Source organism: Pholcus phalangioides, unplaced genomic scaffold (assembly GCF_987345545.1).
Source record: "Pholcus phalangioides strain wild (caught in Gottingen) unplaced genomic scaffold, Ppha-v1.0 ptg000042l_1, whole genome shotgun sequence".
Lineage (NCBI taxonomy): Eukaryota > Metazoa > Arthropoda > Arachnida > Araneae > Pholcidae > Pholcus > Pholcus phalangioides.
This window is the reverse complement of record NW_028301628.1, coordinates 36,479,427-36,495,112: the sequence shown is the minus strand read 5'-3', so window position 1 is coordinate 36,495,112 and position 15,686 is coordinate 36,479,427. Positions and strand designations below refer to the sequence as shown.

Here is a 15,686-nt window from a genome sequence, read left to right as displayed (position 1 = left end):
CACCTTATCTCCTCACTCATCGCTTCTATCCGCGAACCCTGGATGGATGAATTATGGGGGGGGAAAGCTACAACCACAGTTTAAGCTACTGTCGCATTTTGCAAAAAATGCAAAAGTAATAGCCACTTTTGCAAGAAATGCATACAGGAGATACAAAACGCGTAAACATCCCACAATCAATCATTAACTTAGCATTTTGCTAAAGCTTTTCCCATTTTTCCGAAAGGAATTTTTTTATCCACCTTAAACCCTGGCCGCAACTAAACTCAAAGATCACTGAATATGTTAAAATTTTTAGGAGAGGGAGGCCCAGCAAATACTCAACTGACATAACAGAAATCACGCACTAATTTAGGGCCGTTGATGAGATTTTTCGTTTCAAAAAAACTTCGAACCCAAAGGAAACCATTCAGTTTCAAGTCAAACGCCCACCCTCAACATTCCACCGCAAATATAAATTACCTCCAATAAAAACCATCAACTCACTCAAACTAAACTAAACAATTTATACAATCCAAGTAAATATCTTATTTCACATGAAATGAACTTCAATCGAATTGTCACGGCCATGCAATTGCCACCGATTTCAGTGTCAAATTTCTCACTGCGCACATGGTCATTTCACAGATTCATCAAAATGACTTTCATTGCAAATAATATTCATTCAAACATTTATTTACTCTTTTAGTATTAAATACAATAAAAGAAATGTTCAATGGAATTTAAACTATTCACGGTATTTCACTTGGCAAAGGTGTGTAACGTAACCTACGTCGGTAGGTTTAGAATCTTCTTTAGAAGCACGGCTTATATCGCGAAATTACGAAACTGAAAAAACAAATTACCACGTGGTTACACGAATTTAAAATGGTTTAAATTTTTCAAAAATTGAATCGAAACATATTGAAATATCAATTTTAACATTGCTTTTTTTAATCACTAACTCACCTTAACGGCCTTACAAACCAGTGACTCGAACACTGTGGGAAGAGGAAAGAGGGGGAGCGGAGAATAAAAAAAGGAAATTTAACCGCATTAAATAAACCGGCTACGTAGAGGTCGAGAGTTCAATAACATGAACGAAAATTTTTTTACAAATTTCGCAAATGATGCATCGTTTTATTAGTTTCGGTAGAATTAATCAAATATTTTATTTTAAATTTAGCTTTAAATTCATTTTCAATCATAATTAATAATGATAATCGAACTGACCAGGTTTGTTAGAGAAGGGAAATACGGGACATGACGGATTGTCGCCAAAAAAAAACGCCAATGAGAGAAAAGTTGCCAAGTTACTTTGGCTTGGCAGAGTCGTTTAAGCCGGGTTTTCCTAGGAATAGGTGTGTTGCGCAGAGTGAACCGAATTCGACTATTTCGCGCCGACAGAAACGTGTTACATAATCACACTACGCGTTTGTGTTATCCTAGCGAGGCGCATCAGATCAGGGTGGCAATATAAAGTATATGGCTTTGGCATCAGCTACTCTGTCGTCTGCATGTTCCGGTTTGAAGGGAAGGAAAAGAAAACACACAAGAGTGAAGAGAATATCGGCAAAAAGCCGGGTTTTCCTAGGAGCAGGTTTCCTGTGTCGCACGCAACGTGATTCGCCCAGCGTGACACGCCGTCCACTCACCAGTAAGAAAAGCAGCATGACTGTTTTCCTACAGAGCGCAATACGGCTAACGACAGCGCTTTACGTTGGGCGTTATTTGGCTGACTCCTTCTGGAGGAGTCAAATGCGTCGTGCGCCGCGGTTTTGCCGATATTCTCTCAAGCCGGGTTTTCCTAGGAGCAGGTTTCCAGTGCGCGCGCAACGTGATTCGCCCAGCGCAACACGTCGTCCACTCACCAATAAGAAAAGCTGTATGACTGTTTTCCTACAGAGCGCAATACGGCTCACGCCAGCGCTTTACGTTGGGCGTGATTGGCCGACTGCTTGTGGAGGAGTCAAATGCGTCGTGCGCCACGCGTTTTGCTGACTCTTGTGTGTTTTCTTTTCCTTACCTTCAAACCGGAGCATGCAGACGACAGAGTAGCTGATGCCAAAGCCATATACTTTATATAGCCGCCCTGATCTGATGCGCCTCGCTAGGAAAACACAAACACGTAGCGTAATCATGTAACTCGTTTCTGTCGGCGCGAAATAGTCTAATTCGGTTCACGCTGTGCAACAAACATATTCCTGGGAAAACCCGGCCTAGGTTCAGGTTTCTCGTGCTGCGCGCAACGTGATTAGCCCAGCGCAACACGCCGTCCACTCACCAATAAGAAAAGCAGCACGACTGTTTTCCTAAAGAGCGCAACACGCCTCACGAAAGCGCTGTGATTGGCCGACTGCTTCTGGAGAAGTCAAATGCATGATGCGCCGCGCGTTTTGCCAATGTTCTCTTCAGTCTTGTGTGTTGTCTTTCCTTCTCTTCAAACCGGAGCATGCAGACGACAAAGTAGCTGATGTTCTGATCTGATGCCCCACGCTAGGAAAACACAAATGCGTTGCGTAATCATGTAACACGTTTCTGCCGGCTCGAAATGGTTGAATTCGGTTAACGCTGCGCAAAAAAATATTCCTATAGGAAAACCCCGCTTTACTTTCTTTTCCTTCAACTGGCTCTTTTATTAGGGGAGAGTTTGTTATCTCGTAACCTGTATCAGCAATAATATCGTCAGCAATATTTCATTTGGGCTTGCCTGCTAATTCAAAAGCAGGTTGCCATGTTTATCGATGAAAACATTCGGACGCTTTGACTAGTAGTGAAAAAACATCCTATATTCAGAGTTTGCTGCTATCTATGCTTTAGCAATAGTACTAGTTGAAGGGTTTTCACTTGTTTTTTGAACAACACAGCAGCACGAGTCCAATTTTTTTTCTTTTTGTGATCCATTAATGAAGTTCTGAAATTATCGGATAGATGGCAGCAGAAACCCTTATGTACTTATAATTGCATTGTATACCGTACATAGCTGACCATATAAAGTTCAAATATTTTGGCTTCTTTTGAGGATTCTTTTGACTGGAACTTTTTCAAGGGTTCTGGCAACTCTGTTACCGGCATAACGTTATGTTTTACGAGTTGGCAACGTCAGTCGAAATTGCACAGTAATTCCTCCTGTTTATGTTTGTAGTTGGTTGTGATTTGGGAATTATTTTATTAGAAGCAGTTTCCATACAAAAGAGACGCAATGGAATGTTTGATCGGAATCAGCTTCAAAGACTTTGTATTAGTGGCCGCTGATACTAATGTTGCTCATTCAATCATTGTCGTTAAAGATGGTAATTTATTAAAATTCTACTTTTCTTTATGATACCATTTATGCGTGTATGTAAAATGCTATAACTTAAAATCGGTTCCAACAAATTATAAGTAACCTTATAAAGATTCTTTGTTTACTTTGTTAATCAAAGTAAATATTATCAACACAGTAAAAGTTCTTTCTCAGCAAGGCTCGTTTTTAACATGAAGGAGGGGGTCCCCTGTGAATAGGGGTCCAAAGATCTTTGGGTGGTCAATGAATTTTCGGGCCCATAAACTTATGGCGGGGGGCATGGCAAGGCAAATGCCCTACTTACCCATGCTGAAATCGGGCTCTGTTTCTCAGTCATCAGAGTGGGCAGACCTACAACATGAGATAGGCCTACTTATGTAATATAAAAATTTAAGGCTGCGGATACCTACACAGAGTTTATTTCGGTGTACGGTGTAACAAGAACTTTCATTTCTCTGTGCATATAATGAGAAAGCGCATTAGTGGCAAGTGGATGTTCAAAAATTGATAAATTAGGATTCCACAAGGACGGGCTGTCAGAGCTCCAGCCTGAGGGGCCTGGAGAGATTCACGTCATTTTTTTTTTCTCACTCTATAAATCACTATAGAGTAGCCTGCTAATGACAAAATGGTGTCCTCAAAAAATGAGATACAGTTGAAATTTTTGAGGAGTATGCTTGTAAATTAGTCTAATAGGCCCTCAGAAGAATTCTGCCCAGGAGACCCACGGTGCTCTTAAGAAGGCTCTGGCCAAAAGTATCAGCCTAGGGGTCCTGTTACAGGTTGTGGGAAGGGGCATGGCAATCGATTGATTTTCAATGGCTTGTATTTCGGGGTAAAGGGTCATGATGCTCTTGCTGCGTGGGGTGGCAGATGAATGAGCGAAGCTTACAGTCCGACTCTAGTGCAAACTGTCATGACAAAATTTAGGCGAAATTGCATCATGCTAATATTAGTATGGATGTAATTAATTTCCTTATTTTTTTCAAAAGATACGGCAAGCCAGTGTGCATAAACTAAGCCAGGGACTTAATGAAATCTGCGGTACATTGAACAAATGTCCAGTGTCATGTGACTTCAAAAGATAAAGCAAGGAGCATGCCATCACTGCTCCGCGGCTTTCCTGACAAAGGTTGGAGGCGCAGTTCGAGAACCCTTACCTTAGTCTATTGGTTGCTATACTCTCGAAGTGTTTGTGTAAAATCTTTTGTTAAGAGGGTGCAGTTTTCCTTTCTGTTTTCATGTTAGACAGGTTCGGTTTAATCTAGGTTTTTAAATGTTCATTTTGGCATCTCTCAGGACCAAGATTTTTTTCCGTTGAAGACAAGTTCCGTCTGATACAGGTTCTGTTGAAGACAAGTTTTACTGTAAAAAACTACAACTACACTGGAAAATTTTTGAAAAGACAAGAAAAATAACTACGAACTAGTTGGTTATTTTTATCCAACTTAAATGGTTAAAACAAAAACATCTAATTCAGGGTTAGACAAATTCCAGGTGCAGGTCACCATGGCGATTAGGAAATCGGTATTGGCACCTGAAGTTTTATATGCATCATTGATAAACTGAGTAAAGTAAACTTGTACAGACCCAAAATTTTGTGATCGTATGATAATGTGTCTTCCAACATGAAAGGGGAGAGGCAGGGTTTAAGCTATGGTCGAATTTTTTGCAAAATGCGAAAGAAGTGGTAACCACTTTCTCAAAAATGCGTACAGGAGGTACAAAACAAGTAAGCATCCAACCATCAATCATTAGTATTGTAGCATGTTGCTAAAGCTTTCCCCCCCCCCCCCCATTTTTGTTTTTTTGCAAAAGGAATTCTTTTATCTAGCTTAAACCCAGTTGGGGGTGTTATAGTCCTCCCAGAACAGTAAAAAAAAGCACGCTATTTAGAACCATTTTTCTTCAGGAAAAACATGCTTGACTCCTAAGACACTTGGCTAGTGTCTAAATTTTTTTCCTTTGATTTGGCAAGCGCTGATCTAGTTGGAAAATAACTAAGTTGACAACATTGTCTGCAATCTATATATGCTTGGAAAATCATAAAAATAATACACAAATGGTGGGAAAGTGTCATTGAGAAATTGTGATGGTTAGTTAATTGCTGCCATTGTTCATGTACGGAGCCTTCCTACATACACTTGTATCCCCAAGGGATATTCCCCCTCCAAGAAAGAAATATTCTATCTTTTTGTAACTTTAGATGGTGGAGCACTCATCCAGCAAATGAGAGACAGGTTCGAGTCCCTGGGGGAGGCAGAGATGAATTTTCTTCCTTGTAAAGCATCTCCAAAATATTACCAGTCTTTCGAGGAATCTTGTATCATTGAGAAATATTGTATATATATGGAGGTGGAAAACTAAGTTTTAAAAAAAATGGTAATGCAGGAGAAAAATAATTATTTATAGTCTTCAGCATTTGAGTCATGTATAACGATTGTTTTGTTGTTTTTTCTCATAGATTTGAATAAGATCTACAAGTTGAGTGATCATCTGGTAATGCTGGTGTGTGGAGAACCTGGTGATACTGTCCAGTTTGCTGAATTCATTGCTAAGAACATCCAGTTGTATAGGATGCGAAATGGTAAGTTTCGATCTGCAATGTGGTGTTTTCAATTCCCTTTTGAACAGCTTTTTAATTTTATTTTTGAGAGATTAAATCAGGAAATTAGTAGCATGACTTCATTCGTCATGGCACCAAAAGTCCCTGGCACTTAATTCCACGTGTAACATCAGGGTGTTTGCCAACACGGAAAAGTCAGCAACATCAAGGAACAAGAGGAAATGTCTTAGAGATTCCTGACAAGGCCTTACGAATCGGGTGAAAATTTGCCATCCCCATCAATGAAAAATATTTTAATGTGTTTCAGCCGTAAAACAGCATTTGAGAATTTTCACGTTGTTTAGAAGAGTGTCTCGACATTTAAAACTCCTCTGCCCAGGTTAAGTGATGTACAAATCAGAATATTGTTGAATTTTATAACGAATACTTCCGGATCTATTTTTTTTAAAAAAGAAAACTGTTTTGTATGCTAACAAATACAGTTCACATTTGTTATTACAGTCATACATTGAACGATTGTTCTGTTACAAGGTCTGTACTACTAAACCAGACAAATGCCTCTTGTCCATATTCCTCTGCAGAACTCTTAATGAATTGGTACATGTTGAAATTTGTGCATGCGTATAGTGAACCTTCCGTGAAGTTTGTTTCTGTGTAATATTTGTTATGTGTAGGGCTGCCATCTGCAATAAATTTTTTTTAACTTTTTCCCGCAACTCATAGTGAGTGAAGTGTAATGAATGAATAATTGTAACGTAGGCTTGTTGCTCTCTGTGGTGACACTTTTTAACGTGGACATCGGTTTGAATTTGTGCTTTAAAGTTAGGAACCTCAGAAAACAAACTTCAACCGACCACCACTGCAGACACTACTGTGGGGTTTGAACCTGGATCCTGGCGATGCGAGTCCGTCACTATGACCACTCAACTACCACGGCGACACAAGGTCTGTACTAAAATTCCCAAATGTTTTCACATAACACCTGGTCATGTGAACATAACATGGTCAACCACTTTGTTGGGCATTTTGCCTGCTGTGGCGTTGTATTTGTAATTTCAACTATTGTATATGTTTTTCTTTCAATATAACATTCATTTCCTATGGAATGATGGGATGGTATAAATTGGCTTTGTCTTTTTTACATTTTTCATTGAATAATTAACAAATTATTTAATTGAATAATTGGGTCTTTTACAAAAGGGCTTAATAAACTTGAGTTTCCACATTTGTTTTTTCTTTGCAGGATATGAGTTATCTCCTTCATCTGCTGCTCACTACACTCGTCAAAACTTGGCAGAATACTTGCGTAGCAGGGTATGTTGTGTTGATTATATGACACAATTTTTTCTATTTTCGTGTAAAAGTTAGAAGAAAAAAAACCGCTATTGGTCAACTTTTATGATTTGGCACATTGGTATGACTTTATAGTTTGAAAATTGTGCTCCCCCTCCCCCATTGTCAATCACAGTGAAACTATAGTACTTTAGAGCAACGGTTCTCAACTTTTTTGACTTGCGTAGCCCTGTTTGACTCAAGGAGCCCTCTTTGCATATAATTTTTATGGCGGAACCCTGTAGGCCTCTTTTTTCATTTATCTATCAAATTTACATATTTATTTTATTTTCCTTGAGTAGCTGTGGAGCCCCTGGGAAGTGCACATAGAGCCCCGGTTGAGAACCGCTGCCTTAGAGAGATTCCTAAACCTGAAGAACCAGATGCACCCAGGTTCCCATCACTTATGCGATTTTGAACCTTTCTGAAAGATGGATGCAACTGGAAATCGCAGTCTCACAGTACCTCACAGGAAACATCAGTTCCATCCTGCAGCGGAAGAGAACATCATCAAATATATAACGAAACATTGATTAATTGGTTTTGATAACGTGTGCAGAAAATCTTAAAATACTGTGGTCTGTTATACACTATCTACCAATAAGTATTTGGACACCTATGCAAATGATGATATCTGCGGTCCTGAGATACGTCACGCCCTCCGCCGGTATATATCGTGTAGGAAACAACATTGGCATTAGTCGCATGCAAGATGCCGCGCAGTTCGGAGCTCTCTGATTTTGAGAAAGGTATAATTATGGGGTATCACAAAAATGACCGATCCTTAAAGGACATATCTAGCGAGCTGAAGTACCCAAAATCGACAGTGGCCTATGTGATTAAGAAGTGGAAGGTGAGCTGTGATTGTCGGAATTTGCCCCGAGTCGGCAGACCAACGAAACTGGTAGATAGAGACCGACGGGCGCTGTCCTGAGAAATTCGGAAGAACTCAACAAGCATCCAAGAGTATTGTTTCAATGAATACCATCCGTAAGGAAGCACATCTGATTGGTTTTCATGGTCGTGCTGCTGCCCATTAGCCTTTGATCACAAAGTCCAACCGCGTTGCTCGGTTAATGTGGTGCAAAGCACATCGAAATTGGACCGTAGATCAGTGGAAACGGGTTCTTTGGAGCGACGAATCAAGGTTCACCCTCTACCGTTCGGATGGCAGGGTCTGGGTCTGGCGTCTGCCTGGAGAACGTCTCCTGCCAGAATGCATTGTGCCAACAGTCAAGTTCGGCGGAGGTGGAATTATGGTCTGGGGGTGTTTCTCCTGGTATGGGACCCTTGGTCCCCATTCATGGTAAGCTCAACGCCGATGCCTACTGCACTATTTTGGATGAAAATGTGCTTCCTACGTTGTGGCAGTTTTACAGGGTGGACCCCTGTTACTTCCAGGACGACAATGCCAGCTGTCATACTGCGAGGTTAACCAAGGCTTGGTATGGTGCCAATGGGGTTCATCGAATGGACTGGCCTGCCCAGAGCCCAGACCTGAACCCTATCGAGAACCTCTGGGACGAGTTGAATCGCCGAATTAAGGGGTGCCCTACCCATCCAAAATCGGTGAAGGAACTGACATGTCTTCTCCAAGCCGAGTGGAAGAAAATACCACTAGCCGTCACACAAGGACTTGTGGAAAATATGCCCCGGAGGGTTCACGCTGTAATTGCCTCTCGTGGAGGCTCTACCAACTATTGATTTTGAATAAAATTAGTTTTTCTTTTCTATCACAGGTGTCCAAATACTTATTGGTAGATAGTGTATGTTGCTTCTTTGATATACTGCTGCCTGTCTTGGAGTCACTGCCATAGATGAACATGATCGTGTTACGAGGGGAGGAGTGATTAACTGTATATACCATGCCATGTCTGTTCTCCCCATCTGCCATTTTTTTCTTGATTGCATTGTAGGGGGGCAAGCAGTCTGGATCACCATGTTATGTTGCCGTTAAAGAACCAGAGGTGTCAGACATGCAATCGAAGAAATTGTGTCAACTGATATTAATTTCAAGTTAGAGAACTTTCTTATAGAAAGTATATTATACTGTACAGTCAATTTTTTGCGATAAGTCGAATATCTGTTCAAGTCAAAGAAAGAAAACCTTTTTTTGGGCTTTTTTCTCAGCCCAAGATATGAAGGAAACATATTTTCCTCATGTTATGCCAAGGTGAACTCAGAAAGTAAAGTCATTTGGTCTCTGCAGAAATAAGGAAGGTAAGGTCGTGTCTCCAGTGGTGTAGATGGTAGCATGCCTGCCTGGGTTAGAGTCCCGGCAGAGACCAGATGACGTTTCTTTCCAAGTTCACCTTGGCATAATATCCAGAAAATATGCTTCCTTGATATCTTAGGCTGAGAAAAAAACTGTCTGTTTCTCTCCACTGTCCCACCTGGAAGCCGATTGCTGAAGTTGAGAATGACTACCAATATCTCTACTTTAGTGCCTCATGCCACACAGTACTTGAAATATGGAAGGCAGGGTCATGTCTCCAGTGGTGTAGATGGTAGCATATGCCTGCCCAGTATGCAAAATGGCTGGAGTTCAGGTCCCGGTGAAGACCATATGACTTTACTTTTTGAGTTTACCTCGGCATGACATCCAGCGAAAATCTGTTTCCTTCTTTAAGTTTTCACACAGCCGTAGAACCTTTCATGTTAAAAGATTTCCTTAACTCAAAGTTTTCTTCCTTTAAGTTGAAGTTTTTGTGTATGAGATGGATTAAAAAATTGTATCTAGCATTCCAGTATGGAATCAAAGGTGCGACATACATAATTCACAGAATTTATTCCCCCCCCCCCCCACCTCTAGTGTTCCAGATAAATACTTGAACAATTACAATTCACACTTGATGCTTGTAAATCTTTTGTTGTTAATTTCACTTTTGCTCAATTGCAAGAAAATGCAGTGTTGAAATGTCTGCGCAAATCGTGATTGTGCAAAGATCTTTTGAAAAGTTGTGAAATTTTTTTTTTCAGCTATCTAAACAATCTGGTTCATTATAAAAATTGAGCGAGAAGATTGAAAGCGGTCAAAATGACCAGCATGGTCCTCCTGGTGTTAGGGCCTCCTCACACAAGGATACAAAAGTTTAGCAACTGATAGTAGAAACCGTATCCTGAAGACGGACATATATTTCTATGGAACCACACGCACAAGGATATTGCCGTATTGGTGACAAAATATCCTATGCAACAGAGTCACTTGGCGACTTGCATGCTAGTCGAACAACATTTGTTCTCCGCAACCTGGAATTCCTAGAATAGGATTAGGATTTAGAATTCCTTCATATTTTCACGGGTTAGCTTGTTCAATGGGGTTACCATACGTTGGATTTAAGGTATTTTTAAAAGCAAATCGCTCCAGATGCAGGCCTCCATTATCTCACCTCGAGTGGAATTTGTGTAAATGTGTCGTGTACACACTTGCATGTGGGAGGATGAACGAAAACTCTATTCCCCTGTCAAGATAAACATATTTTTTCCCTTGGTGCAGTGCAACAACGTGGTTTGTGGTTTGCTGTTATCGAAATAAAGCTCCTTTTATTGAACTACCACTTGCGCATGGGTTCGAATGAATTCGACTTAACTTATGGATTGTTGCCAGTCACTCATCAGGACTTACAGGTAATCAGTTATTAATTCTTGGTCTATTTTCTAATTCCAAAGAAGGCAAAGTCCCATTGGAATGTAACGAAACGAATAATTATTGTACATCAGTAAATGGATGTACCCATGGTCCCCATAAGGTTGGGGCTGACAGAGTTCCAATCCTGGGGCCCGGGACAATTACTATAATTTTTGTTTTTTCATGCTATAAATTCATTATAGAAGGGCCTGTGAAAAGTCTGGTTTGGAGGCCTGCTAAAAATTTTAGCCCAGGGGCTGTGCTCTAAAATGTGGGGGCTAAATAATGGATGTACCCTTATTTTTCTTCTTTATTTATCTTTTTTTTGTGCAAATAATAGTGTAGGATGATAATTATAATAAAATATCAACTTCATCGCTGTTGGAATCGCTAATTTGTTTTCCCTGCCCTGGTTCATAATGTATAGGGAGATAAGGTGAACTAAACACTGCGTCGTTTTTACTCATTTTCCTGGACTTTGAGATTTTTTCAGTAGCGCCGTGTGAGGGGAGAATGAGCGATTCTCTCTCTCTTGACTTGTTCAAGTCAACTCAACTTTCAAGTTGAGGCAACTCGAGTTCAATTTTAGTTTCCCCGTATGTGGAGGCCCTTATATTCATGTGGAGGCCTTCGTATGTAGTGATCTAATATGATTGTATTAGAATAATTCATTTTTGAAATTTTCTTTATCTTCAGTAGTTTAACATTTCATTTTTACTGATACGATATTCACAAATAGCACTGTTATTTTAACATCTTTTGTCCCCTCTCTGAAATTGAAATCTCTGTTGAATTGAATGATGACTGAGTTTTTTTTGTTGGCCATTGCATATTTGACTGATTGAGATTTGACTGTGTTTTAAAATTGCATCAAGGTTTCAAAAATTTGAGTGATGGAAGTTTGATTATGTAATTCCATATTATTGGCTTAGTTGCACTTGAGTTTACATTCTTATCGATACCTTCATTTATCGTGTAAAAGATTGAAAGATTGTAACAGCTGCAAAAATTCATGAAATGTCAAGAATCATGATATATATGGTGTTATTGTTATGCATTATCTAATTACGTACAAGGCATATAACTGATAATTTTATTTTCATATTTTATATTTTTTCAGACTCCATATTCTGTTAATCTTCTGATGGCAGGATTTGACAAACATGATGGGGCAGAGCTATTCTTCATTGATTACTTAGCGACTATGGCAAAGGTTCCATTTGCTGCCCATGGTTATGGTTCCGTGTTTATTTTGGGAATCCTGGATAAATATTACCGTCCAGGTATGTGTCTTCTGCTGTCCATAATTTCATTCTGTCAAACTACTGCTATTCTCTGGAACTATTTCAAGCAACTTGTCGTGTTGCCCTTGAGAAAAGTTGACAGCACCCCCTAGTTGCTGAGATATACTCCTTGAGAAGCACTGTTCTGGGGGTGGGGATTCTGAATTTTATTTTGGAAAAGCCCTGATCAGTTTGCAGAACAGTAGGATCCCTGATTAATCAAGTTTCAGGTTATCTGAGGTACTTTCAATAGATTCGTTTTAAGAATGAGGTACGGTAAAGCAACATGCTAAATGGCCAGCACGGACACAAACTTTGTTCGACAGATGTTGACAGATCTCTTATATATTGTTTGGAGGTTTGTCCAGTGTTTTCCAAAATGGGTGATAGCCTTTGAAACGAGGTCCCTGTAAGGAATCAGGGGAATGACAGATATACAGATACAACACAAGATCTTATGGGTGAGCCTGCGCCATTAGAAAATTATTATTTTTTTGAAGAAGGGGGATTGATTAGAGAGAGCAAAATGAGTTTGGAACATCTTGACTGGGCAAAAATCATTAGCCTGTTGCTCTTAGTGCACTATAGTGCTCTGTGAAGCATTTAAGAATGCATACGGTACTGACAGAAGACATTGAACAACTATTTTTGACAATACCATGTGTAGGAATGTAAGCTATGAGTATGTTTTGGTATTTCATGTTAATTTATATTATATTCATTTAATAATTTTATTGTACTATACAGCAATTAAAAATAACTTTTGTGTAAATTAATTTCTGCCATTTATTGCTCTATTTCATTCATTTCTGAGATTCCATAAGTTCAGATTGTCTGAAGTAGATTCTTTTTACAACTTGGATAATCTGGGTCCTACTGTACCCCAACATGATGTAATTTTGTGAATAAAAGTTTATTTTTTCAGCAGAGTGTTTCCTAACTTTTGTTAGATTCATGCTTACCATGTGTTAGAGTTCATTAAGCTTTTTTCCTTGGGCAGATTCTATACTGGGCTATCTCAACATCATAGATCCTCAGGTAATATTCTGGCACCAGTTACTTGGATGGAAGTAACAACTTACACACAGGCCAGAATGGTTATTTTCTCTGTGCTATTTGTTTTGCTACCAGGTCCTGGGAGAAGGTGGTTCTTGCCTTTGAATCCCTACCTGATGACACCTAGATAGGTAGAAAGTCCCAGAACATGACCTTGCTTAACTTAACACACAACATTATGAATTCGGGCCATTTCAACATCATAGGTCCTGAGGCAAAGTGATCTTGGACCCGATACTTAGATGTATGAGCCCCCCCCATCATGCCCGGATGATAGACCCAGGGCTCCCACTTGTCCTACTTTTTGGTAAAATGTCCAATTTTGTCCTACTTTCTCAGTTTTGTCTTACTTTCTAGTTTTTGTCCTACTTTTCCTATTTTTTTACCAAATCCAATCGACAAAATTTGCGTTATTGATTTTAATTGAGCAGGAAATTATTGATATATTGCCAAATATTACAAATGTTGGAGAATGCAATTAATGATTCTGCCAAAGCAGAAATTATATCATTTTTAAGGTAATTTGGAGGGGGGGGGGGTGGGGTATGTGGACCATTTGATTGATTAATTTTTCATTTGCTTAGTTTGAGGGTTCAACAAGTATAGTAGTCATTAAAAACTTCTGTCGATGGAAAAATAATTTTGTATTTATTACTTCATGGTCTTGGACAGTAACTTTCATCATTCAAAATTATGGTGCAAATAGGTGAAACAACAGTTTGCATTTCAAAGCAGTTGGATACATAGGCCTATTCTAGGTTTGGTGATTCTGATGCTACCCAATAGCATTCAGTTGTCTTCTGTATTTTTAAGGCATGAACAATATTTACAATGCTCAGCACAGAGCTAGAAATTGAAGTGCTTCATTTGTCAAAAGTGATTACACTGGCATTGAACATTAAAATGTGAACAAAACAGAAAAATTTAAAAAATGATGAACAACGCAGTAAAACTATCTGGTTCACCTTGCCTTATTTACGTCGGATCTTGTAATTGACACATTTTGCATTGTGCTTTCGAAAGTGGTCTTGAAGGTGTGTCATTGTTAAAAAATGTATGTCTTCGAAATTTGCCGTGCCTTGTTGAAGAGAGTTGACAAGCTCGTCACTTTGGAAGACTCCAAAAAAGAATGTAATATATATGAGGAGAGACAGCAAAGAATTACCTGTGGTTGCTAGTGGCATGGGCGGAGGTGCAGGGGGGGGGGGGCGTGGGAGGGCAATGCCCCCCCAGCATCAAAGGTGAAGTTGACTGATCTAATGCATATATGTATAGATGAATTGACATCATCATCATCATCTTGTTGCCCCCCCCCCGACTTCCAAGTCTATCTCCGTCTATGGCTAGTGCACTGTTTTGGCCAAAAATTCGTTTTGTAACCAAGTCATTTGTCATTTTGTTTTGGCTTGACTGAAATAGTGCTGGGGGAAAAAAAAGTTAATTCAAAATTAAAAAAATTTTTTTTTTGCAAAAAAAAAAAATTTTTAGAGATTTTTTTTCTATTATGCTATGATTATGTTGTCTGAGGGGGTTACCCTCCCCCATCCTACTTTTTAGTCCTGTGTTTTCCTATTTTTTCTCATTTTATGAGTGGGAGTCCTGTAGACCTCATTTGTTGAGATATAGTCTGGGTTCTATGGGTTCTGAAAATAGTCACATTTTTCTTTATATTTCTCTTGAGAGCTTTGTTTCTTCATAGCCAATTTTTTTTTATTTTTACAGCTCTGTGGCCCATTCAACCCCCTATCACTTGATTTTCACTCGTGGTCCCCTTAAAAATACTACAGGACCACAAGGGGGGGGGGGTCCCATATGGCCCCCCATGTTGGAAACTACTGCTTTAATGCACTTTCTGGTGACTCCTCAGCTACTTGGCAGTCACGTGGTTAGCATACCAACATTCAACCATTTAGGTCTTGCATTGTATCTCAGCTGGGAAATATCTCTTTGTTCAGCTGTTTGGAATCAGCAAGCTCTTAGGTGAGGTACCAGTCGGATTAGTTCATTTGAGTGCATGACTGTGGTGTGACAAAAACAAATAATTTTTTCATTTTATTTTTGATTTATTTGGCTCTGTATTGTTATTAATTATTGATAATAGTTTTGATTTGTTTCTTTGTCTGATCCAATAGACATGACTGTCGAACAAGGAGTTGATCTGCTGAACAAGTGTCTTAAAGAAATTAAAACTCGTTTCATCGTTGCCCTTCCCAAGTTTAAGGTCAGTTATGTTGATGAACAAGGTACTCATCATTTGCCAGATATTGACGTTCATACATTGTAACTTATGGTTTTTGTAATATTTTACTTGGCTGTGAATTAAATGTTTCATTTCATGTTTTGATAATTTGTTTTCTTTGTCTTATGGTGCTGGATGTATGCCTCTCTTCTTTCAAATAAATTGATTCATTGCAATCAGAAATTCAAAAAATTTGTGTGACAATAATCTAATCTTATTGCCATTCTAGTCTTGCCAATCAAAGTCTTTTACCAGCATGGTTATCCTATGTAGAAAATAATGTTTAGTAACTTAATCTTTTATAAAATTATAAAATA

At 39.1% G+C, this 15,686-nt stretch overlaps 2 protein-coding genes across 3 annotated transcripts in view; one reads left to right on the top strand and one right to left on the bottom strand.

Moving 5' to 3' along the window:
- Nucleotides 1-1,009, bottom strand: part of Eb1 (microtubule-associated protein RP/EB family member 1) — a 28,746-nt gene extending 27,737 nt beyond the window's left edge. The window contains exon 1 of one of the 2 annotated variants that reach the window (XM_089254646.1): nucleotides 949-1,009. The gene's annotated coding sequence lies outside the window, so the exon portion shown is untranslated. The remainder of the gene's footprint in view (nucleotides 1-948) is intronic. The other variant, XM_089254647.1, reaches the window with a different exon arrangement.
- A 2,058-nt stretch (nucleotides 1,010-3,067) lies between these two features.
- Nucleotides 3,068-15,466, top strand: Prosbeta4 (Proteasome beta4 subunit). The gene is made up of 5 exons (XM_089254979.1): nucleotides 3,068-3,272; nucleotides 5,730-5,852; nucleotides 7,075-7,145; nucleotides 11,912-12,074; nucleotides 15,263-15,466. Exons 1-5 carry the CDS (start codon nucleotides 3,182-3,184, stop codon nucleotides 15,412-15,414), a joined length of 600 nt encoding a protein of 199 aa, XP_089111105.1. The 5' UTR covers nucleotides 3,068-3,181; the 3' UTR covers nucleotides 15,415-15,466.
- The last annotated feature ends 220 nt before the right edge of the window (nucleotides 15,467-15,686 follow it).